Raw genomic sequence first — 24,633 nt, 5'->3', positions numbered from 1 at the left:
GTCTGTGTAAGTTTTATTGCTTTAAATGGGTGATGGGCTAGGGGTGGGTCCAATCAATCAATGTGCTTACATACACGTTTGTTGCTCTTTATATTAGCTTGTAGTCTAGCTGAAACAGCGTAGCTGATTCAGTGTGGGGTGAAAGCTTTCAAAGGGAGAAACTTTCTAAGGGTGTCATCTGTGACTTTTACTGGACGGAAACTGAAAGGAAGCACCATCAATTGCACACAAAAATACAACACAAACCCCCAATACTTGGACTGCAGCTACAAATGTTTGTTTACTCCTAATATTCTCCAAACCTCACTTATTTGGAAAACTATACATTCACTTTCTGCACAAACACCTGCATTGCAACTTCTACTCTGACCCTGCAAACACCTGGACAACAAATGGGTCACTGAGAAGCATATTTAATGAAGTAACACTGACTTGCAGTTTGCCAACACTGTGTAATTTTCCAACTAACATCAGCAAATATTTGATTTACTGTTACCTGTAGATAATAACGACAGTTTAACATTGAATTTATTTCTGCAAACTTCACTGCTCTCTTATTCAGCCACCATTCCTCCTCCTACTCTCATTTTGCGACCACTATTTACCCCATCCACACTATGGCCAGGCTGGCAACATCCCTCATTAATCCTCGTCTTCCTATTCCTTTTTTCTGTCCCCTGTTACCACCTCTATCCCTCTCTCCCAGTCTCCTACATCTCATGCTGTCTCCTCTCCTCTGTCTGCCTCCCTTCCCCTCCTCTTCTGTTTCCCCACTGCAATTCACTTCTGCCCCTTCACACCATTTATACCCCAGCACTCAACCCTGCTCTCTCCCTCCTCTGCCTGTCTCCTCACCTCTCCTCCACCAGTATCATACTGCAGTCCCTCCCTGCCTCACTCCTGCAGTCTCCCTTCCTAGCCAAGGCCCCAGCACCATCAATTCACCATCTTTATCCCTTCCTTCCCCATCAAGCTTACCTCAACGCCATAGCAATCCAGATAATCTCATTCACATCTCTCCAACAAACTCATACCCCCTATCCTGTGCACTCTGGAATGCCAGATCTGTTTGCAACAAATTGACCCCCACTCACGACCTCTTCATATCCAACTCCCTGCACCTCCTGGCCATTACTGAAACCTGGATTACACCCTATGACACCGCTTCTCCTGCTTCTCTCTCGGCTGGGGGCCTTACATTCTCACACACACCCCGACCTGGCGGTCGTCATGGGGGTGGTGTTCGGATCCTTTTACCCTCAAGCTACACATACCAACTTATACCTCCAGAACCATCTCTTACATTCTCTACATTTGAGGTCCATGCAATTCGCCTCTACCAACCCACTAATCTTCGAGTTGCTGTCATTTACCGTCCACCTGGCATTTCCTCTAAATTCCTCGACAACTTTGCTTCCTGGCTACCTCACTTCCTCTCTTCTGACATTCCCACCATTATCCTAGGTGATTTCAACATCCCTATCGATAACCCCACAAAACCACCTGCCTCTAAACTCCTTAACCTCACATCTTCACTTGGTCTCTCCCAGTGGACCAGCTCACCCTCCCATGTGAACGGGAGCTCACTGGATCTGGTTTTCACTCACCGCTGTGTTATTTCTGATTTTTCCAATTCCCCTTTTCCCCTCTCTGACCACCACTTGCTCTCATTCAACTTATCTATCTCTGCTCCCCCATCTCTCCCTCCTAAGGCTACCATCACTAAGCGTAATATTGAGGCTATTGACACCTCATCCCTATCCTCCCTGTTTGACTCGCTTCTCTCTCCTCTTCTCTCTCTCACATGCCCTGAACAAGCCACATCTCTATACAATGCATCTCTTACTTCAGCCCTTGACTCTGTTGCTCCGCCAACCACTATTCACCCTCGCAGATCAACACCTCAACCCTGGCACACCAAATGCACCAGATATCTACAAAAATGCTCACGTACTGCCGAGCGACACTGGAGGAAATCACGCTCTCAAGCAGACTTCCTCCATTTCAAATTCATGCTCTCATCCTTCAGTGCTGCCCTTTCCCTTGCTAAACAATCATACTTCAAAATCCTCATCTCTACCCACTCTTCCAACCCCCGGCGCCTCTTTGCCACTGTTAACTCCCTCCTCTGCCCACCACCACCTCCTCTCCCTTCCTCATTGTCTGCTCTTGACTTTGCCACTTACTTCACATCCAAGATTGACTCCATACGTCAGGACATCACATCCCACCAGTCCAGCAACCAGCCACCACCCATCCTTTACCACCCCTCCCCTACCCTCTTACCAACTCTGACATCTTTCTCCCTAGTATCTGGTGAGGAAGTCATGGCCCTCATACACTCCTCCCCCCCCACAACCTCCCCACTCGACCCTATCCCCTCCCACCTCCTTCGCTACCTCTCCCCTTCTGCCTGTTCCCATCTTGCCCACCTTCTCAATCTCTCCCTCTCATCAGGCACTGTCCCCTCTGCCTTCAAGCATGCTCGTCTCCCCTATTCTTAAAAAACCTACCCTTGATCCTAACACTCTCTCCAATTATCGACCGATCTCTCTCCTCCCCTTTGCCTCCAAACTTCTTGAGCGTATTGTCTATAATCGCCTTACTGCCTTTCTTTCCTCTCACTCACTGCTTGACCCATACCAGTCTGGTTTCCGCTCTCTCCACTCCACTGAAACTGCCCTCACAAAAGTCTGCAATGACCTCCATGCCGCCAAATCTAAGGGCCACTACTCTCTGCTTATTCTTCTTGACCTCTCTGCTGCTTTTGACACTGTGGACCACCCTCTTCTTCTGCAAATCCTTCACTCTCTTGGTCTACGTGATACTGCCCTCTCCTGGCTGTCCTCCTACCTCTCCGATCGTTCCTTCTCTGTCTCCTCTCATGATGCTACCTCGCCCCCACTTCCACTAACTGTTGGTGTCCCCCAAGGTTCTGTTCTTGGGCCTCTCCTTTTCTCGCTCTATACGTCCTCTTTAGGTGAACTCATTAGTTCTTTTAATTTCCAGTATCACCTCTATGCTGATGACACTCAAATCTACCTCTCCTCCCCTGATCTCTCCACGGCTCTCCTCACTCGTGCCTCTAACTGTCTTTCTGCTATCTCTTCCTGGATGTCCCAGCGCTTTCTTAAACTCAACATATCTAAGACTGAGCTGATCATCTTCCCACCCTCCCGCACAACCTCACCTCCCACAATCTCATTATCCATTGATGGCACGACTATCTCCTCTAGCCCCCAAGTACGCTGTCTTGGTGTAATCCTTGACTCCTCCCTCTCCTTCAAACCACACATTCAGCACCTCTCACAAACCTGTCATTTTCATCTCAAAAACATTTCCAGGATCAGACCTTTTCTCACCCAGGATGCCACTAAGATCATTATTCACTCACTGATTATTTCCAGACTGGACTACTGTAATCTCCTCCTTACTGGCCTCCCTGACAATTACCTCTCTCCACTCCAGTCTATCCTCAATGCTGCTGCTCGGCTCATCTTCCTCACCAAACGCACTACATCCACCTCCCCTCTCCTACTAGCCCTTCACTGGCTTCCCTTCCCCTTCAGAATCCAATTCAAACTTCTCACTCTCACTTACAAAGCTCTCACCCAATCCTCTCCCATTTACATCTCTGACCTTATCTCCCTTTACTCTCCCACCCGTCCTCTTCGCTCTGCTAATGCACGCCGCCTCTCCTGTCTCCTGATTACTTCCTCCCACTCCTATCTCCAAGATTTTTCACGTGCTGCTCCCTTCCTTTGGAATTCTTTACCTCTCCCCCTCAGACTCTCCACCTCTCTACAAAACTTCAAACGGGCTCTCAAGACCCATTTCTTTACCAAACCCAGCCAAATCTCATCCTAACCCCCTGTTCCATGCTCTCTATGTACCCCATCTGTGTCACCCCTGTCTGTCTACCCCTACCCCTAGAATGTAAGCTCTCACGAGTAGGGCCCTCTTCCCTCATGTGCTCACCCTTTTCTTCTTTAATAATTCTCAACTGCCCAAATCACAGTTTTTGGGCCACCTGGAACTTATCTCTGTCATTTACTGGTGTAGTTATGCTTAGTTACCCTGTACTTGTCCAAAATTGATTTCAACTGTAAGTCACTGTTTTGATTATGTGCATATGTACTCTGTAATTTGGCGCTGCGGAACCCTTGTGGCGCCATATAAATAAATGATAATAATAATAATAATAATAATGTCCTCACCTGTAGTTCTTGCTACGTAATATATATTATAATTTTCCCTTGTGAGCTACTGTATATTACGGCAGGATGAGCTCTAAATGATTCAAAGAACAGATGGCTCTACACCGCTCTACCATCAAAGCCGCATTAGAGGGCAAGTCAATGGAACAACCAGTGGTGGTACACTTCAAGCATATGGGACATCAACTGGTCTCTAAAATCAGTGACCAAACACCCAATTTCCATCATGGGGGAGATCAAATTAAAGCACCGGCCAGGTTGGAAGCATTTTGGATTCATCGTTTGGACACAGTAGCCCCACGAGGGCTCAACGAACGCATCACCTGGAACTCTTTTATATGATTAGGCTTTTGTGTATTTTAGGTGACCAATATTACTATGGATACTTACTGTAAATCTTTTAATTTTGTGATTCAGTATGCCTTTACGCTATGTACTGTATGTCCATATGCTCTATACATTTATTATCTTCGCTATATTTACTATTTGTTACTATGTTCCTATATAGCCCAGTTACAGTAGGTCATATGTGCTTATATGTTTATATTTATATTATCATGTGCATCAGTTTTCATTCTTCTGCAGTGCTCAGCTATCTTTGTTTATTCCTTGCAGCAGCCAGAGCTGGGGGAGCGTCTAACGGTTTCCATGGTGACCGCTGGGCACATGACATCATCGGGACTCGTGGCTCACTTCCCCAGTCACGTGGTCCCGGCGTCTGGCACGGGGACATGGTGATGGTGTGTGTGTGTTTATACCATATGTCTTCCTGATGACAGGATGTTGGCCCCGAAACGCTGAAGGAATAAACTTTTATCTATTTATATGTGTTGCAATGCCGTGCAGGGCCGGCTATATAAGAGACTGTTATATATACATATATATTTATTTCTACATACACATAAATAAGTATATCTCTCCTTCCTCTCCCACACACCACAGAGTCTGTCTCTCCCCAATGACTCCATGCTGCATTACCAGCTCCCCCACCCCATCCCAAAGCCCTGTATCCCCCCTCACCAATCCACTCTTAGCCCAGGTGGAGACTCATCTAAGCTGTACACCCTAGTATCCAGATCCGAACACAGTTCAGCAGGAACCATGCGATCCTCACACCCTACCAGAACAGGTCAGTGCAGGGCACAGGAATCCTGCAACAGAGCTGGACCCGGAAGAGTGGGTGCACACTCGTGCCACACAGTCACTGATTGTGAGAGGCTCCTGTCACTCTGAGGCTGTGCCCAGACCACCTACCGCTCACTGCCCTATTTGGACAAGATGGCTGAAATCCCTGCCAGGTGCTAAGCGGCGTATCCTTGAAGCCAGGTACAGTTGTCCCTTTTGGCCGGCCCTGGTGCCGTGCTGCGTGTAGAGTATCAAAGTCGAAAAATATCATGATGCATAACCTATGTACTAACCCCTCATGCACATGCACGCTGCTCGTGCACCTGTTCCCCCGTGCGTACACATACCCGCAAGTTGCGTAGGGGACGCTCCAGCATCTCGTGCGCATAAGATGTGTATTTACGGCGGAGTTTGTGAGCGTGTAGCATGCGACTCGATCGTAGCATATTTAACCCAAATAGTGCATTTCGTAGTTAATATTCCCCTAGACCATGTCAGCGAGTATGATTAGTTTAAACTGTTCCTGGACAGAGAGATTCCTCTTTGCATGATAGGAAGGGTCAGATATAGGTTGAAAGGTGGTGTCTAGTATCCAGCTGTAGGGTATTTTAAGGGTAACATTCCGATGTTAGTTAGGAAAGGATCGCTCGCTCCTGCGTATAGTTATGTACAGAAGTAGATTATGAACATTAACTGTATTTGCTGTAAATTACACATGCAGCGGGAATCCTGAGGATACCTCCCACCAGAGCAGTTGGGGAAAGACACAGCCCACCTGTTCAAATCCACCTATGACCTTTGCTGTAATGTAGAGACACATCCCTGTGTCCAGTGAACAATGAGATTACAGGTACCATTGTATTGTGAATGTATGTTGTGTATATAAAGACCACTGTTGCCTGGCCAGCCTCATGTCTCTGAAGGCTTTCTACCTGAATAGCTGAGGACTGGATTCCAGGTCGCGCTTGCGAAAGATTCCCCACATATGTATATTCTCTGTAGCCATTGTTCGTCTTATTCTCTGTTATTCTGTTAGATTTCTGTATTAGCTTGTAGTGTATAACTTGTACTGTTTTCCCCTTTTTCTCTGAATAATCCACGGCAGTGTTAGAGCTGCTGTGGTTGTAAACAAACCCGGTGTTGTGTTTTCACTTTCCTGCAAAGGGCTCACTTAGCGTCTCAATCGCTCAAACAGCATACACATTGTTAAGGTTTTTAAGCGTTACATCATTACAGTATTTGACTACTAAGGTTTAGAGTATAAGCATATTCTTACTGTGTTTTATTAACAAGGTTTAAAGGTTATCAACTGTGTGTATTCCGTACACTCAGTGCAGCGTGTGTACGCCAAGTGCGTACCACGTGCGGGACTCTGTACGCAAATAGCGTACAAAGTGCGTAGCACGTGCACGTGGTCTAGCGGCCATAGCGGCTCCACGGAAATAGTGTATAGCTTTATGTTTGAAGATAATAATTGACATTATCAATTGGGAGATCGTCCGGTTCTCCTCATATCCGCAGCCTAGCAGGACAAGGCAGACTTTTATCTATCAGCAAAGGGCAGGAAGGTAGTATCCCCTGTTAGCCGTTTTGTGGTCGGGGATACATTAGTGCTGATTAGATAAGCGTCTGCTCCGCTTGGTTTGAAGGGATGCTGGTGGGATCCGGAAGGTAAGAACGTAAAGCTATTGTTTTTTTTTAAAATCTGTTTAATTTCTGTTTGGTGCCAACTGCGCACGCAACACACGTAACACACACCTGTATTTTATTTGTGTATTTTCGCATATCTACCCTCTTGTTTGCCATTAGCATTGATCACGTGCTGAGAAATTTGTTGCTATTTAGTTAAAAGTAAAGAGTAATATTTAAGGGAGTAAGTGTAAAACACACACGCAGCCTGACCCAGTTATAAAGGTTTATACAGGAGATACTGTGTGGTGTTGGTAAGCGATTATAGTTAAATATCGTTTACATTTATAGAAGCGTGTTATTTGTGTTACTGCGGGCGTATCCGGCCTTTGTACACGTGTCTCGGACAGCGTGCGAGACTGCGTACGCAACGAAAAGGCCTATACACGTGGCGTATATTACGCAACGTGCGTACAGATACGCCTACTAAATACAAATCACACGATAGCATTATTTTAGTTTAGGCGATACGGTAGCCACGCGATAATAGCACAAATTGATCAGTGTCCAAAATTTAGTTTAAAAGATCCTTCGCTTATTGCATCATCTCTGGCATTAGGCTGTTTCACCTGAATGAAAGTTAATTTCATGGACAGAAAAATCAAAGTGTATATCAGTGAACGAGCGTGTGTATGCAAATAAAGGTTTTGGACCCAAGGGGATCCGGGATCCCAGAGGACACCAGTGAAGTGAACACTTGGTGGCGTGAGATTGGCTTGCTCACGTTAACGTTGATAAGGTATAAAGGAGCAGAGTAGCAAGTAACAGCAGACCAAGAGGTCGGCGAAGTCAGAAATCCGCTGACTAGGTCAAGCGAAGCTCTGAAAACCGTGGCCTGAGAAAAGTCAGCGGTGAGAGCGCATCCCCGGGGGTTTGCGTAGTACCCATATAGGCCCGTTAATACGCTCCGGCTGAGGTTTCGCAGCCTAAACAACCGATTCCGTTGGTCGTGCAGCGGATAAGTAATAGTTACTTATACGCAGTGCGACTGTACCGCACGTTACTGTGTGCATTAGTTAGTTCACCTTGATACCCATTACGCAATTTGCGTACAATCGTGGGGTCATAGACGCTAATTGTACACGTAACGTGATTTGTGTAACAGGTTTTTTTTATTTTAAGGGAGTTTCGCTGTTCACTCAGGAAATCTCCAGCAACTGATATTTACTGGGAGGGGTAGCATACTCTCACACGCTCTCAGTAAATAGAGGTTACACAGGGGCCCTAGGTTGGGTACGACCAACGCTGCAGACAGTGTGTAGGTGTATTGGCCGACGTGGGCGAAACTGAGTGAGAGCACTTGTTGGACTTTCACCGTTGCCTTACCTCTGAGTAACTTGGTTTTTGTAGGAATTCGCTGAGAAGGCAATACCTGCAAAGAATGGGGGCCAGTTGCTCAAGTAAGGGAAGATCAACCAGGGTTCAGGTTGATATCATTCCGCGGCCCAAAGGGTCGGCGAGGTACATAATGTGTGAAAAATCACACGCAGAGGTCAATGAATGGGAACGAATGACTGTGGATGATAGGGAACCGTTCCCTAGGGTAGGCAGTTTTAATCATGAGGTGTTGCAAAATCTAAGGAGAAGGATATGTCTGATAAAATCCATGACACAAAGGATTAGACATTATGATTATTTACAGTTATGGCAACAGGAATGTGAGATACAACGGGGATTAGCTCAAGCAGCTGGTTCCAACCCTAGCAGGAAACTGATAGCAACAGCACCACCACCACCATACATAACAGGAGAGAAAATGGCTACAGAGAATGGCATACTGGTATACGATAAAAGTGCACTTAATAAATGTATTAATGATGATAAGAGTAAAGTAGATAAATGTATTAATGCAAATGCTAACCCGTGCAAGTTGTATCCCATCTTAAACTTCCCTCAGGACTGCGACCAAGAAGATGAGCCCAGCACGATATCGGCACTCTCTTTAGCAGCCACCATACAAGATACTCAAGTGGGCACGGCCCAACCAGTAAGAGCAGTAGCAAAGGCCCCTGGTGGAGGGACAGGTGAGGTCGTGTCCACAGGTAAGTATGGTACTGTACATTATGCACAGACAATTGCACCTCACATTGTAGAGTAAGGATAATGTATGTCATAGAGAGGTAGCGGTGTCCGTATTAATGGACGGGTTAAAGGAAGTGTTGAGAACCAGGGTACAAACCACTCAACCTAGCTGGAGAGGTATCTCGGTGGCTGCCTTGAGAGTCCGCTATTGAGCATGATCGGAACATCATTAGGCACAGGGAGTCACAGGGGGGACAAGCTGATGACAGTAAGTATACAGGCCCTTACAAGGCCTCATCAGCCTAAACCCCAGACCCCTGATGGTAAGTCGTATGTAGTAAAATGTTATAACTGCCATAAGGAAGGACATATTGCACGGAATTGCAGATTAAGAGACCCACATAAGGTATATTGACCCCCTAGACAAGAAAACGACCAAAGTTATGACGCATGTAATTGGAATCAGGGATCACATAGGGAAAATTTTGGGCCGCACCTGTAGTCTTCAGCCAGTGAAATTAATTGCGAGCCTTGGAAGTAAACCTGAGGTCCCAAGTTGATGTAATTGGTAGGTCATTCCTTGTGGATACATGGGCGGCCAGGTAAACTCTGTGATTTATCTTTAAATGTTTCCTCTTCATCGCTGACGTTCACCAGCAGAACTATAGCACAAACGTCACATGTCTACTTGGTCTTTTCAGAGGTCTGCCCAACCCCAGTATATCTTACCAGCATCATTGTGCCTGGCCATGCACAGAGGGTGGAGAGTGGAAATACTCTATCTGTGCAGAGATACCGATAGACATGTTGGTGTGACAGCCTGATGGTGAACGGAAATCTGACAATTTTTCTCTTTTCTATTATTCTCTTTTTTTTTTTTTCATGTTCTACGGATGGTATGTCACACAACAGTTAAACAAATGGTAATGCAAGATTTATGCTCCCTACAGAAAGGTCGCTGACCCGGAGAGAACATCGTGTCACTGGAGTGTCTGTTCCGGGAGGACTGGGAGACAGCACTGTTGAGACGGCATCTGAGCACAGAGAACAAAAAGACTAGAGGCGGTTATCGCACCAGTTTTCTTTCCCCTTCTAATTATTTTCTTTACCTTCCATTACCACTCTTTCTTTCTCCTCCTGCAAGATGGACTTACCCCAAGAGACTGCGTTCCGGGTTTTCCTGTTGACCCTGTTGTTGACCAGAACAGTCTGTTTCGGTGAGAGTACCAGAGAGGTCGAGAAAGGATCTGGAATGGGTTCTGATGACAAGGACGGATTAGTAGAATTCCAAGAGCAACACATTCACCGAGCAAAGGCGAGTATCAGAAAACGATCTGGTAGTCATGACACTAGGAGACATTGTGAAGGATTGTTAGCTGAGGAGAATTGTATCTGTAGGAATTGTGAAAACATAGTTGAGGACGGGTGCATCCAGAGATGTCAGTCCAGCCTTAATATCAACATGGACCGTCATCCATTGAGTGACTATCACTCATTAGTGGGAAAGGTTTTAAACCAAACGGAATGCTGGGTGTGCTTACAAGTACCTCAAGGTCATAGCAAGTCAGGACTAGTGCCATACTCTTTAACAATAGGTGAGGTACTTGAATTAAGGGGTGGGAGACCGGTGGACAAGAAATGTAATATTTCTAGGCCTCCTAGTTTGAAGCTCCACCAATATCATGTGGATAGGTCCTTAGTATGTTTTAACATTTCCAATCCCCGAAAGCCGGGAAATTGGGAAGTGACATGGAACAACCAAACCATGGCATTTTCACACAGAGCCGATAGAATGCCCGTAGACTCAGCACTTATACGCCAAATAGCCAACGGTGGGAGATATTTTCAGTATAGGTATACTCTAGGAAGTAGGACCATGCGGGTTGGAGAAGTATCACCAGGATACTGTGCGCATATCATACAGCCTGATACGTGTACTGAACAGATGAGAAAGTTAGGGATAGGATTTTTCACCTGGAAGGTTTGCAATATGGTGATGTCATATTCTGTCCCATATGTCCTCCCCGATGATGCATATTTCATATGTGGGAGGAAGGCGTATAAGTGGCTTGCCCCAAACTCAGAGGGATTGTGTTACATTGGAAGAGTGTTGCCAGAAGTAATGACCATTATCCATGATAAGATGAAAGACGTTCACCGCAATGCTCAAGCTCCTTACACTCACACTCACTACGAACACATTGTTAAGAGACACCTTATAGATAGGACAGAGCACGCAGCCTCTGATTTGATCCACGAATCCACAGGGATTCAATTCCTACTCACGTTAGATATCACCCGTACCGCCAGAGGAGTTATAAATTTTAGGTATATTAATGCGCTAGCGAACCTGATAGACAATATCACCGAGATGTATGATGACACCTTCAGGTATACTGGGAGGGAATTGCAAGCTTACAAAACGGAACTGATCCAGCACAGGATGGTTCTCAATTACATCACAGCGGTGACAGGCGGGTATTGTGTCACCCTAGCAACTCAGTATGGCGTGAAGTGCTGTACATATATCACAAACAGCACCGATGACCCAACCGAGGTCATAGATCAAAAGATGGACGATATCTTGCAATTGAAGTGGGAGTTCCGAAGGAGACACAACCTTACCCTTACTGCTGTGAGTAATGAACTGACCGGCTGGGTTTCATGGTTGAACCCACGCAATTGGTTCTCAGGTTTAGGAGAATGGGCTCAAAATGTTATCGTGAATGTAGGAAAATTTCTCCTTTGTATCCTGGGAGTTGTCATAATGATTGGTTTGATATTTAGATGTGTTCGGATTTTAATGCATTGCAAGCGCAGTACCAAATTGATGAGTTTAAGGAGCAAGGGCATTGTTACAATAACTGGTTTAATTTATGACCCATCAATCGAGACAATGTTGTGATAAGACGTGATTCCACGGTCCGTTTCTTTCACCAGTTTCTCCTTTGTTTTTCTCCAAGGTAAAAAGACATCCACTCGGAAGAAGATTTTGATGAACATTTCTACAGACCTTTGATGAACTTTTTCACAGACTTTGCGAGACACTTTAGAGACTTTAACTTTCTATGGACACTTGAAAAACTTTGCTTATCACCCACAGCAAAGATACACCTATCCGGACAAGACTTCGACAGACATCCAAGGACAATTACACACATTATCATATGAATGTATTTATAACACATGTTTCTTATCTTCATCTCTACGATCTTCAGGTAGTGACACACATAGTCGACAGGTGATATAGGTACATATATTAGCACTCACATATTTTCCCCCTCCATGTATCATCAACTAATGTGCACCCCATTTGTTGGAACAAGAAGCCGAAAAGAGCTCGGTAGTGTTTGTTAGCCCAATTACAGACCCTTAATACGGGATAAGCAGGATTTAATGTATACTTCGCAATACCTCGAAGCTTATCTAGAACATGTACGGCACAATGATACATGACCCCTCAGACATGAATTTCATACATACATGCTTTACTATCCCACTAGGTCATACATTTCACACCTTCTCCTCTCCTCCCTCCACCCAATCATTTATAGGTATTTCATTGTATTGTATATTTTTCTGCTTAATTGTTTAGATAGTGGCAGTTATTGTTGACTGCCAAAGGGTGGACTGTCAAAGTCGAAAAATATCATGATGCATAACCCATGTACTAACCCCCTCATGCACATGCACGCTGCTCGTGCACCTGTTCCCCCGTGCGTACACATACCCGCAAGTTGCGTAGGGGACGCTCCAGCGTCTCGTGCGCATAAGATGTGTATTTACGGCGGAGTTTGTGAGCGTGTGACTCGATCGTAGCATATTTAACCCAAATAGTGCATTTCGTAGTTAATATTCCCCTAGACCATGTCAGCGAGTATGATTAGTTTAAACTGTTCCTGGACAGAGATTCCTCTTTGCATGATAGGAAGGGTCAGATATAGGTTGAAAGGTGGTGTCTAGTATCCAGCTGTAGGGTATTTTAAGGGTAACATTCCGATGTTAGTTAGGAAAGCATCGCTCGCTCCTGCGTATAGTTATGTACAGAAGTAGATTATGAACATTAACTGTATTTGCTGTAAATTACACATGCGGCGGGAATCCTGAGGATACCTCCCACCAGAGCAGTTGGGGAAAGACACAGCCCACCTGTTCAAATCCACCTATGACCTTTGCTGTAATGTAGAGACACATCCCTGTGTCCAATGAACAATGAGATTACAGGTAACATTGTATTGTGAATGTATGTTGTGTATATAAAGACCACTGTTGCCTGGCCAGCCTCATGTCTCTGAAGGCTTTCCACCTGAATAGCCGAGGACTGGATTCCAGGTCGCGCTTGCGAAAGATTCCCCACATATGTATATTCTCTGTAGCCATTGTTCGTCTTATTCTCTGTTATTCTGTTAGATTTCTGTATTAGCTTGTAGTGTATAACTTGTACTGTTTTCCCCTTTTTCTCTGAATAATCCACGGCAGTGTTAGAGCTGCTGTGGTTGTAAACAAACCCGGTGTTGTGTTTTCACTTTCCTGCAAAGGGCTCACTTAGCGTCTCAATCGCTCAAACAGCATACACATTGTTAAGGTTTTTAAGCGTTACATCATTACAGTATTTGACTACTAAGGTTTAGAGTATAAGCATATTCTTACTGTGTTTTATTAACAAGGTTTAAAGGTTATCAACTGTGTGTATTCCGTACACTCAGCGCAGCGTGTGTACGCCAAGTGCGTACCACGTGTGGGACTCTGTACGCAAATAGCGTACAAAGTGCGTAGCACGTGCACGTGGTCTAGCGGCCATAGCGGCTCCACGGAAATAGTGTATAGCTTTATGTTTGAAGATAATAATTGACATTATCAAGAGGCTCATCACACATGCATACCTGGATTCTATTAATTATATATACATATACTGTATCTATTTATCTAGTTTATATATATATATATATATATATATATATATAAATATATATATATATATACACACATAAATATATACCTGCATTATATAATTTTTTATTAGTGCATTGGGTCCCTTTATGGTTATTAATTAAGGATGATTGATTAAATTCTTCAATATACTATAGCTCACCAATAAAAGTTTTCCATGATCGAGGGTCTTCACTTTGTCTCCAGCCATAAGGCCATCCTAGCATCACAGTGTTATGCTTCATCCCCCCAAGTCCACATGACTGGATTAGATGTGAGATTCCTTCTCTGACTTTACTGGAAACAACAACCTGACAGAATCCTTTTACTTTCTCTATCTCCATCATGTTTTTAATGGTCTGAAATGGTCAGAAAACATAAAAAATGTCAATATGAAGATCATGATTGAAAAGAAACAAAATAAAAATATTTTTTACTACCGTACACATTAAATTTCTACTACCACCAAGGTAAGATATTTTACTAAAAGCAGACAAATTCTGCATAGGAATGAGTACTGTATGTATAAGAATCCTAGGTTTTTTGCTATTTGTTGAGTATGACAGCCTGGTTGCTGGGTAGAATTAGAGTCTGGGTTGACCAGGCTTTTTCAACCAGTGTGCCGTGGCACACTAGTGTGCCGCGACCAGTTGCAAGGTGTGCCGCGGAGCCAGAGCAGCTTCCTGCACCTTCAGAGTGAACTGTCGGCCCGGGCTCTTCTTAGGGGATTAGTCGTGCTCCGGCCTTGACCTATGCCTTCAAGACGCGGCGGTGTGATATCATAGGTCACGGACGCCGCATATCACCACCCAGCCAGCCCACCCGCCTGCATACACATCTTCCAGTTTCTGCCTGCATACACAGCTTTCCTTGCCCACCCACATCCACTCCTGCCCGACCGCCCACTGCTCAGTATTCGCAGCACTTCACTATGAACAACCCCGCCACTGAGGGACAGAGAGGAGGACAGCTGACCGGTAGGGGCTAATATTTGTTATTTTATTTCTCCTGTGGGGAACAATAGGATTTATATGGGGAGAATAAGGATTTATGGGGGGAACAATGTGAATAATTCATGTGGGGAGCAATAGGATTTATGTGGGGAGAAATGTGATTGATTTATGTGTGAGCAACATGATTTTGTGGGGAGCAATGTAATTGATTTATGTGGGGAGCAATAGGATTTATGCATTGAGCAACATGATTTATGTGGGGAGCAGTGTCATTGTTTTTTCTGTGTAGGCCAATGTGTGTGTGGATTTTTTTTTACTGTGAGGGACAATGTGTGTTTTGTTTTTTTCTGTGGGGAACTGATGGTGTGCCTTGGCAATTTTAAAATATAGTTCGGTGTGCCGCGAGTAAAAAAAGGCTGAAAATCACTGGGGTTGACTGTCAGTCAAAAGTTGTCAGCCTATTCGGTTCTAAAAGGAGGTGTTTCTGTTTAGGGTTATTGAAAGGGGGTGGCCTTTCAGGGCAGCCTCTTTTCCTGCATTCAGAGTACGGTTGAGACTAGATCCAAGTGGCCTAAGGGACCTTTTCCGTCAGGGGGAGTAGCCACGACACAAGGGGGAGGAGCTAGGCCAGCTCTACTATCCCCGTCACCAACTATTACCTTTAGTAATTAGGTGGCGAGCGAAGCGAGCCAACGAGCCCGCGAGGGCACTTTTCGGGTACCATGTTCGGCCATAGCTCCTCCCCCTGGTGACGTGTCTCCTCCCCTAAGTACATCAGAAGGTCCCTTCTCCCACTCTGATATAGAATCAACCTTCAGAGTACAGTGCAGCTGCCAGGCTGATAAGTGTTTCTCATTGCTCTGGTTTCACTTTCCCTTTCTTCACTTGTATATATTCCTTTTTTTCCTCCTTTTGCTATATATTGTTCCATGTCATTCTTTTTTTACAGCCCTCTTGTGTGCCCTTTGTGCACATTATTCCTATGAGCCCCGGATTCAGCCCCTCCGCCTCCACGCACCTCCCAGCATGGCGCGTCCCCGATGCTCATCCTTTTTTTGCTCAGGGACCAGCGGCCGATCCAGTGTATGGCTCCCCCTCCCGCGGCAGTCTCGGGCAGCGGGAGCTCAGCTGCGGCTTCTGCGCCACCCAGCTGCTCTCTCTCCGGCAGGGAGCCTCGTGGATGTTGCTCCCGTGGCCGCTGCTTCCTTGCCACCCACCGCACTGCCTTTAATGTGGATGGCGGGCGGCCCTCTCCCACTGCTGGGGTCTGGACTGGGGTCTTCAGGGGTAGTTGATGCCGGGTCTTCAGTGCCAGTTAGTGCAGCGGGTGCCCCCCATCATTGCAGGTATCTGGTCTGGGGTCTCGGGGCGACTCCCCCCCCCCCCACGCAATAGGGGTCTGGTCTGGAGTCTCTGGGGGGATATTTTCCTGTATCACCCGCTCCCATTAGTGCAGGGTGCATGACGCCAGTCTGGACACAGGGTGTGGTGGGTACTTGCAGTCTGGGGCAGGATGCTTCCCCTTGGTATCCTGCTGCGGGCCCCCCTAGCTATTGGGTCCCCTGTTTACCCCCCATGTGTCGGGTGCCCCGGCTGGGGTCCCCTCCCTCCTTTTTCTGCACCGCCGGCTATGTCTTTTGCTGGAGGGATGGGCCCCGGGCCGTCCTTTAGTTTTGCTCCTGCTGGGCCCATGCTGGCCTCGCCGCAGTCGGCCAGGAGCTTTGGGTATGCGCCGGCGGTTTATACTACTGCTTCGGTGGCGCCCTCCTCATCATTGGCCCCTCCGTATGCTGCTCCCTTTGGGTTCCCTTACTGGGTCCTCGCCTTATGCTGGGGCCCTTGCATGGTCACAACCCCTCCCTGTGTTGGCGCACCGCTCCTGTCCCCGGGTCTGGCAGGTGCTCCCTCTATGTCGCCGCCCCTGTCCCAGCCAATCCTGTTGTTCTGCCTCCTCCACTCGCTCGCTGCACCCGTCCCCCCACTGCCTACACCCCTCCTTCGACGCCCCCCCCCCCACGGCTCATGGTCCTGCTCCTGCCGTTTCATTGCCTGCTGATGCTTCTTCTTCAGTTACAGCTCCTGTTTCCTTGGTGGGTGCTCCAGTGGTTCCTGGGACGTCTTTGGCTGCGGTGTCTGCGCCCAGTGAGGTGGCTTCTCCCACGGTTTCGGTGTCCTGAGTTCCGTTGTCATCTGGAACCGGTGAGTTGGATTTCTTTGCTGCATTAGGTGATGGTTCTGTATCTAGTTCTTCTTCCAGCTCGAGTTCTCATTCATCGGGGTTGCGCCCACATCCACGTTAGCTGGCTAAGTTGATTGAGCGCAGGCTTGTTAAGAGGGTAGCTGCTGCGGCTGTTCTGGTCTTGTAGGCTTCGGGGGGTACGGATGCAGTGTATTGAGTTAACACCGCTATACTGCGCGGTCTGCGTGAGAGTGTGTGAGATAAGATTCATAGGGGTAAGCTCACATAGGAGATGAAGAAGTGTTTTGACAAGGCTAAGAAGCCGGGTGGTGTTGGTGAGTAGGCGTATTGTAGCTTCCAGTTGTGGTTGAAGAGTGCGTTGGTTTTTGGTGCATGTTACACTGAGACGCGTCCAGCAGAACATTTGAATATGCTTAAATATAAATATTTTTTAGTCAGGATATGTTTTTGCAACATAAGTGGGTTGCATAGCGGGAGTATGATTTGCAGTTTCGGACGAAACATGATGGTTCTGTGATTATGCTGTTTGGTGCCAAGGATGTTGAGATTTGGCTTTAGGTTTCCCAGTCCCGTAAGACACCCGTTGCTCGTGCGGTGGTGTCAGGGGTGGCGAAGGGGAAATGTTTTGCTTTCAATAACACCCGTTGTACAGGGAGTCTGCATATCGTTTTCGCCACTCCTGCTGCATTTGTGGAAGTGAGCATCCCGCTAAGGACTGCCGCTATGCACAGGGTGCCGCGGCTGCAAAGAAGGGGGACACTCATGCCTCCCCTATTTGTGTTACGCAGTTGGTGCGGTGGTTGGATCACTAAGGTGGATGCTGAGGTCCGGTTGGGCAGGATGGCTGGCCATTTTTCTATTGAACCTTTGCCTGATTTGTGCGTTTCCCCTCTGGGGATCATCCCTAAGAAGACCCTGGGGAAATACCGGCTTATTCAGCATTTATCCTATCTCAGGGCACCCCCATCAATGACGCCATTCTGGCTTCAGCTTGTCGTGTTGTTTACCATGCGTTTGATGATGCCCTTGTTCTGATTCGTAGTTTTGGGAGCGACGCTCTGCTTGCTAAGTTGGATGCTGAGTCTGCTTTTCATTTGTTGCCGTTGCATCCTGATTCCTTTCATTATATGGGTTTCCGGATTGGTTGATGGTTCTATGTAGATAAGTGTTTGCCCATGGGATGTGCGGTGTTTTGTGCCTACTTTAATAAGTTTGGTTCGTTTTTGCATTGGTGTGTTGCTGTAGGTACTGGTCATGTTGGTATTGCGCACTATTTGGATGACTTTATTTTTGTGAGGCCAGGTGAGAGTGATGTCTGTGTGGATGTCCTTTTTTCAGCTCGGGCTTTGTTCAGGGTCTTAGGTGTGCCGGTGGAGAGTGACAAGACGGAAGGCCCTACTACGTGCTTATCGTATTTAAGTATTGAGGTCGATACGGTGGCCGGATGCTGTCACTTGCTTGCTGATAAGGTCTTGAAGCAGTAAGGCCATATTGAAGGTTGCTTGGAGGTGCGGAAGATTCGCCTGCGTGAGGTCCAGTCTTTGTTGGGTTCCCTGAATTTTGCCTGTCGGGTCATTCCTATGGATCATGTTTTCTGTCGGAAGATGGAGAGGGCCACAGTCGAGGCGGCCCTGCTGCATCCTAGGGTCAGGTTGTGTGCTGAGATCATGGAGGATCTCAGGGTCTTACAAACGGATTTGGCCAAAGTTGCCGGTGTCCAATTCTACGTTGCAGCTATTTACTGATGCGGCTGGGGTGTCGGGATTTGGGGCCTTTTTCAATGGGCAGTGGTGTGTGGCGCCTTTGCTGGCAGATTTGTATGCGGTGGGTCTCACTGTAAATATGTTGCTTTTGGAACTTTTTCCCATTATTTTTACGGTTGAATTGTGGTATCTCTCTCTGGTCAACCAACATATTGTGTTTCGGTGCGATAACCTTGGGCTGGTTCATGCCTTTAATAATTAGCGATCTTCATCTCCTCTGGCTTTGTGGCTCTTGAGACATTTGATTTTGCGTTGTTTGGAGGCTAATATCAGATTTCAGGTGAGGCATGTTCCGGGAGTTGCTAATGATATCGCTAACGCGCTCTCGTGGTTTAATTTTGCTAGGTTTCAGGAGCTTGCTCCTGGGGCTTCTGTTGAGGGGTTACCATGCCCCCCTTTTGTATAGCAGATTATTAGGCAGGCATAGAGGCCCTAGCACAGTGGTCGTTGGCTCCTTCTACCCTGAGGACATACTCGGTCGCCTGGCATAATTGGGAGGTTTATCTTGTAAGTAATACAGTGGAGGGTAAGTCTCTTCAGGACTTGTTGTTAGCTTTTGTGTGGGAGCAGTATCTGCAGGGTCATTCTAAGGCTTCTATGTCCTCAGCGCTGGTGGGTATTTCCTTTTTCAGTAGGATGCAAGGGGGTCAGGATCCCACTAAAACGTTTGTACTTTCCCAGGCTATTAGGGGCTGGGCGCGGATTGTTCTGGCTCGGGTGGATTCGCGCAAGCCTATTGATTTACAGCTTCTGGGTAATTTGGTTGGTGTGGTGGCTACGGTGGCATCAGATCCATATGAGGTTGCACTTTTTTGCTTGGCTTTCTCGGCTGCTTTCTTTGGGGCTTTCCGGGTTTGGGAGCTGGTTGCTTCTAGTCATGCATCGGATTCTTCTGGTTTGCTGCTTGGCGATGCTTGCATCAGGGATGCTTCCTTCTTACGAGGTTGCGTTCTTCCAAGATGGACCAAGTTGGGAGGGACCGCTGGGTTACCCTTCCTGCGCAGGCAGATGAGTCAGTTTGCCTGGTTGCCCTTGCTGTTACCTTCTGGCGGCAAGCAATGGCTGGTTCATGCCTCTTTATTGCCCCTTTCCAAGTTCCAGTTTGCCGCGGTGCTTAAGCGATGTTTGGAGGCCTGGGAGCTGGATGGTAGGTGCTATAGGATCCACTCCTTTCGTTTTGGGGCCGCGACTTCTGTCGCAGCTGCTGGGGCCCCGGCTTTGGCCATCCAGGCCTGGAGTACATGGCACTCTTCTACTTATAAATCCTAAGTGCGCTGCGATAGGTTGTAGTGGCACTTCCTGCGACAACCCAAAAACTTTGTTTACCACCCATTTGCGGAATGGTTAGCATCCGCCAATTGGAGGTGTGAGGGGTGTTTTTTATTTTTCTTCCCGGGGATCATGATTTGACCCCTTTGGTTCACGGGAGGTCATTTTGTTTTGCTCCTTCATTCGGGTTACTTGTTTTCCCTTTCCCTGGCTAGGTTTTGTTATATTGAATGTTGTTTCAATTTTGTTGTGCATTGTTCAGTTAACGGGAGGTGCGGTGACTGATGTGTTAGGTTTTTTTTCTCTCCAGCTGAAGAGGATTCTCTTGGGCAGGTCTTGCTGGTTGGCCAGTCTTACATTTATTGGGCCGAGCGTCATGGGCTGGCACAGAGGGCCCAGCTTTTGCTGGGTGGGCGCAAAGTGCGCTGGATTGGTGTTAGGGGTCTTCATTGTAAAGCCCTGCTGGCTTTGTTGCTGTCCTCAGTTGAGCAATGGGGTGTTCCGGAGTGGTTAGTTTTGCATATTGGCGGCAACAATTTATGTCATTAGAAAGGTTTGGAGTTGATTGTCAGGTTGCGTGAGCTCTTGTAAAACGTCAGGGCTCATTGGCCGGCTTTGTGGATTGTGTGGTCAGATTGTTCCGAGGTTGGTGTGGAGGGGTGGCCGTAAGCCTAAGGCTTTTCAGAGGGTGCTTTGCAACGTTAATGTAGTGGTTTCTTGATTTGTTCTGTCCATTGGGTTATTGGTTCATCGCGTTTTTTTGGGGCCTGATGCTGCTCATTTTTTTCAGTCTGATGGTGTACATCTTAATGCTTTGGGGTTTGATTTGTCTGTTAAGGACTTGTAATCGTTTTTGGATTGAGGTTTCGGTTTGGTGGCGGGCCAAGGCCTTTCGTACATGGCTGTGGCGGGAGAACGCTGAAGTCTCGGGGCCTTTTGTGGCGCAAAATGTCATTGTGGGCCACCTATCCTCCGACTGCTTGGCAAGATTGTCCTGCTTTGTGCGGGGGACCTGGGCGCTCCTTGTGCGGGAGCGTTCAGTCTTGGTCCAGGAGGCGTGGTGAGTCCTCATGACGCTAGTGCATCTCTACAGTTCTCCCGTTCTCTTAGTCATCCCCTAGGGCATGATACAATAATTAAGGCTGGTACAGAGATTGCAGCATCTCCTGGCCACCGTTTCCTCATTAGGTTAATCACAATTGGAATAAATAGCTGTGAGCTTTAAGCCAAGCAGTTTATGGGCCTAATTCAGACCTGATCGTAGCAGCAAATTAGTTAGCAGATGGGCAAAACCATGTGCACTGCAGGGGGTGGCAGGTATAACATGTGCAGAGAGAGTTAGATTTTGGGAGGGTTATATTGTTTCTGTGCAAAGTAAATACTGGCTGATTTATTCTTACACTGCAATTTAGATTTCAGTTTTAACACAACCCACCCATATCTAACTCTCTCTGCACATTATATCTGCCCCCCCCTGCAGTGCACATGGTTTTGCCCATCTGCTAACAAATTTGCTGCTACAATCAGGTCTGAATTAGGCCTGATCGTGTCCGTCTCAATTATTGTGTCGGTGTCGTTACTCATAGTGTTAAGATTTATCTTAAGTATCTGTGATTAAAGGGGGGGGGGGGGGGGGAGGTTAATGTTTAGAGTGTCTGTATAAGTTATATCTGGTTCAGTTAGATAATGATAGATCAGTCATTAAGGCGTTAATGTTATTTTAGGAATAAATCAATGGAGCTCTCATGTGCCCCTATCCTTAGCCCTGGTGGCTCTGTTAATGCATTATTCCATTAATGTAATAGTTCATCACTTAGCTACCCCCAGTACACAGTGATTTTTTTGCTATAAATTGATGTTTAGCTGGGATATATAATTAGGGCTCTCTGAAATAAGGGAATACCAGTATTAAAAAAAATGTAATTAAAAAAATCCTGTGATTACAGAGATCTTGAACTACAAAGGAAGGCCATATATCCCAGAAGATCACCATTTTGAAAACATGAGCTCTGAGCTTTGAAATCCTGCTTGTTGTGTGATAAAAAAGTTTACATTATAAGTTAGTAGGTAAATTTAGATTTTGTATATCTACAGTATGTATCTTTCCAATGTTGCATGCATCGAAGGGGATCAAAAGTCTCTTTTCCACTTTTCTATATAGTTTAATCTCAATACTAGGGGAGGGGGATCTCATCATTATACATCATTTTGATAACAGATAGATTTATAATCTGTGTACCATTTAACCTTGTACTGGGTCAACTGGTAGACTAGAAACTTAGGGCCTTATTCGGATTGTTAGCAACCCAAAAAAGCACACTAATTGGCAAAACCATGTTGAACTGCAGGTGGGGCAGATGTAACATGTGCAGAGAGATTTAGTCATGCCATGCCGTGGAATAACTTGGTAGTGTCCAGCATTTTTTTGTGCGACTTTTCCATTAAAATGTGTCTTTTTCACATTGCTAGAGTTTTCCTAGTAAACACTGTAACGTAGCATTTCATATGCAGATACAGTTGTAAATGTACACAAAATATTTATAGGCATGCCGCATATCATTTTAATTAGCATAATCTGCGTGTACATCATATTCGCACAGCAATGCAAATAAGACATTTTTCAGCAAACAAAGATGCCTGGCGCCAACGGAGTTGCACAGGACCTGTCAGCTCACTCATGCCAGGCATTGCCCGCTGTGTGGCGTATTGAGGCAAGATATACGAGTACACATCTGTAATATATAAAATAGTAAATAATATAAATTTAACAAATACTGCAGAGAAGTCCCAAATAATCAATTATTAACAATCAACTACACCAAGTAAATAAATAACTAAATAGAACACAATAAATATATATAACTGTTAAATTACTCTGTGTTTTTAGTATGTAAGTTTTTTGGGGGGAGATGAACTAGAAGGACTAGAAGCTGTCATCAATTTGTTTCCATTTAATTTTTACTCAGCTCCTTTGGTCTTTGTATTTTTTTGTTCATTTTTATTATAGTTTATGAAGAAAGATACATTGTTTGTATGCCTTTCATTAATTACAGTATGCAAACTCACCAGCATCAAGAACAGTCGCTGTATTCCTAAATCCTCTCAATAAATCTGCAATTGTCAGCTTGCTTCCTAATGTATCAAAGATGATTACTGTAAACTTGGTTTGGAAGGGCCATATTAACCATCTGTTTCATGCCATTGTAGCATAATGCCCTCAATGCAAAGCACTGCATAACATGTTCATGATTTACAAAAAGGGGATTTTTGTGTACTCACCATTGACTCATTTTCTCTTAATCCATCTGGTGGGCACTGCTACCATGGGTTGCTGGTGAGAACCACAGGAGCAGGCACGTAAACAAAGAGCTATAAACAGAAGCTTCTCCCCTCTGCAACCCCAGAAGGCAGTACACTTGAAAAGAAGATCTATGGGGGGTATTCAATTGTAGTTGGAAACTGGTGTCTTGTCGGACAGACGGCAGTTTCCGACTTTTTTAGGACGGAAACTGTTCCGACCTATTCAATCCTTTCCGACAAGTCAGCAATTCTGACTTGTTGGAAAACACGTGGATCAGAGGAATAGCCGCGGATACACATGTTTTTTCAGATTCCGCGGCCAAATCCGTCAGGTATTGGCCCTGTTTTTGACAATGTCAATCCGACTTAAAAAAAAAAAGCCGAATCGGCATTGTCGGGAATGGCCAAATCCGACAGGATTTAAATTGAATACTGAGATGTCGGATCCTTTCCGTCGGAAAGGATCCAATATCTATTGAATATACCCCTAAGTGAGGATCAGTACCACTAAAGGCCCATACACATTAGACGATGTCGCTCTGTGAGCGACATCGTCTAACGCTTCCCCCTCCCGGGCCGGTCGGCGGCCGCCTGTACGCACTGAGCGATATGACCGCTCATATCGCTCAGTGACGTCACGCCCCCGCCAGCCCTGCATGAAGGTCGTGGACGACAGTCCACATCCTTCATGCATGCCCTACCGACAGCGACGATCGTTGCCGACCCGCGGGGCCGCGCATCGGCCGTCGCTGGAGGCATACACACTTGACGATAAAATGAGCGACGTCGCTCAAGGAGGGGGAAAATGAGCGACGTCGCTCATTATATCGTTAAGTGTGTATGGACCTTAAGAAAGATCTATAACAAAACAAACAAACAAATAAACAAACAAACACAGGGAAACCAAAGAATAACAGGAAAAGATGGCAAACCCCAATAAAGCTGAGCGTATGGGAGGGAACACAGTTTCCCCAGACAGATTAACAGAAAAGGATTTATCTGTAAGTACACAAAAATGCCCTTTTCTTCTGCATTCACTCTGGGGGACATAGGACATTTAACAGCCACCTCAAGGGGAGGGAATGTTCAGACAACTTGAATGAAGAATTTTCTGCCCAAATCTGGAGTCACCACAAACAAACACCTGAAAACAATACATTTTAGTG

General features: G+C 46.0%; 1 protein-coding gene across 2 annotated transcripts in view; it reads right to left on the bottom strand.

The window, feature by feature from the left end:
- SLC12A4 (solute carrier family 12 member 4) overlaps positions 1-24,633 on the bottom strand; it is a 939,289-nt gene that overhangs the window by 141,596 nt on the left and 773,060 nt on the right. For both annotated transcript variants that reach the window (XM_063945258.1, XM_063945259.1), the window contains exon 18: positions 14,146-14,341. In XM_063945258.1, coding sequence (XP_063801328.1) covers positions 14,146-14,341 — 196 coding nt within the window. The remainder of the gene's footprint in view (positions 1-14,145; positions 14,342-24,633) is intronic.

The sequence above is a fragment of the Pseudophryne corroboree genome, chromosome 11, assembly GCF_028390025.1.
Source record: "Pseudophryne corroboree isolate aPseCor3 chromosome 11, aPseCor3.hap2, whole genome shotgun sequence".
Lineage (NCBI taxonomy): Eukaryota > Metazoa > Chordata > Amphibia > Anura > Myobatrachidae > Pseudophryne > Pseudophryne corroboree.
The sequence above is the reverse complement of the archived record's forward strand: the minus strand, read 5'-3'. Positions and strand labels throughout refer to the sequence as shown.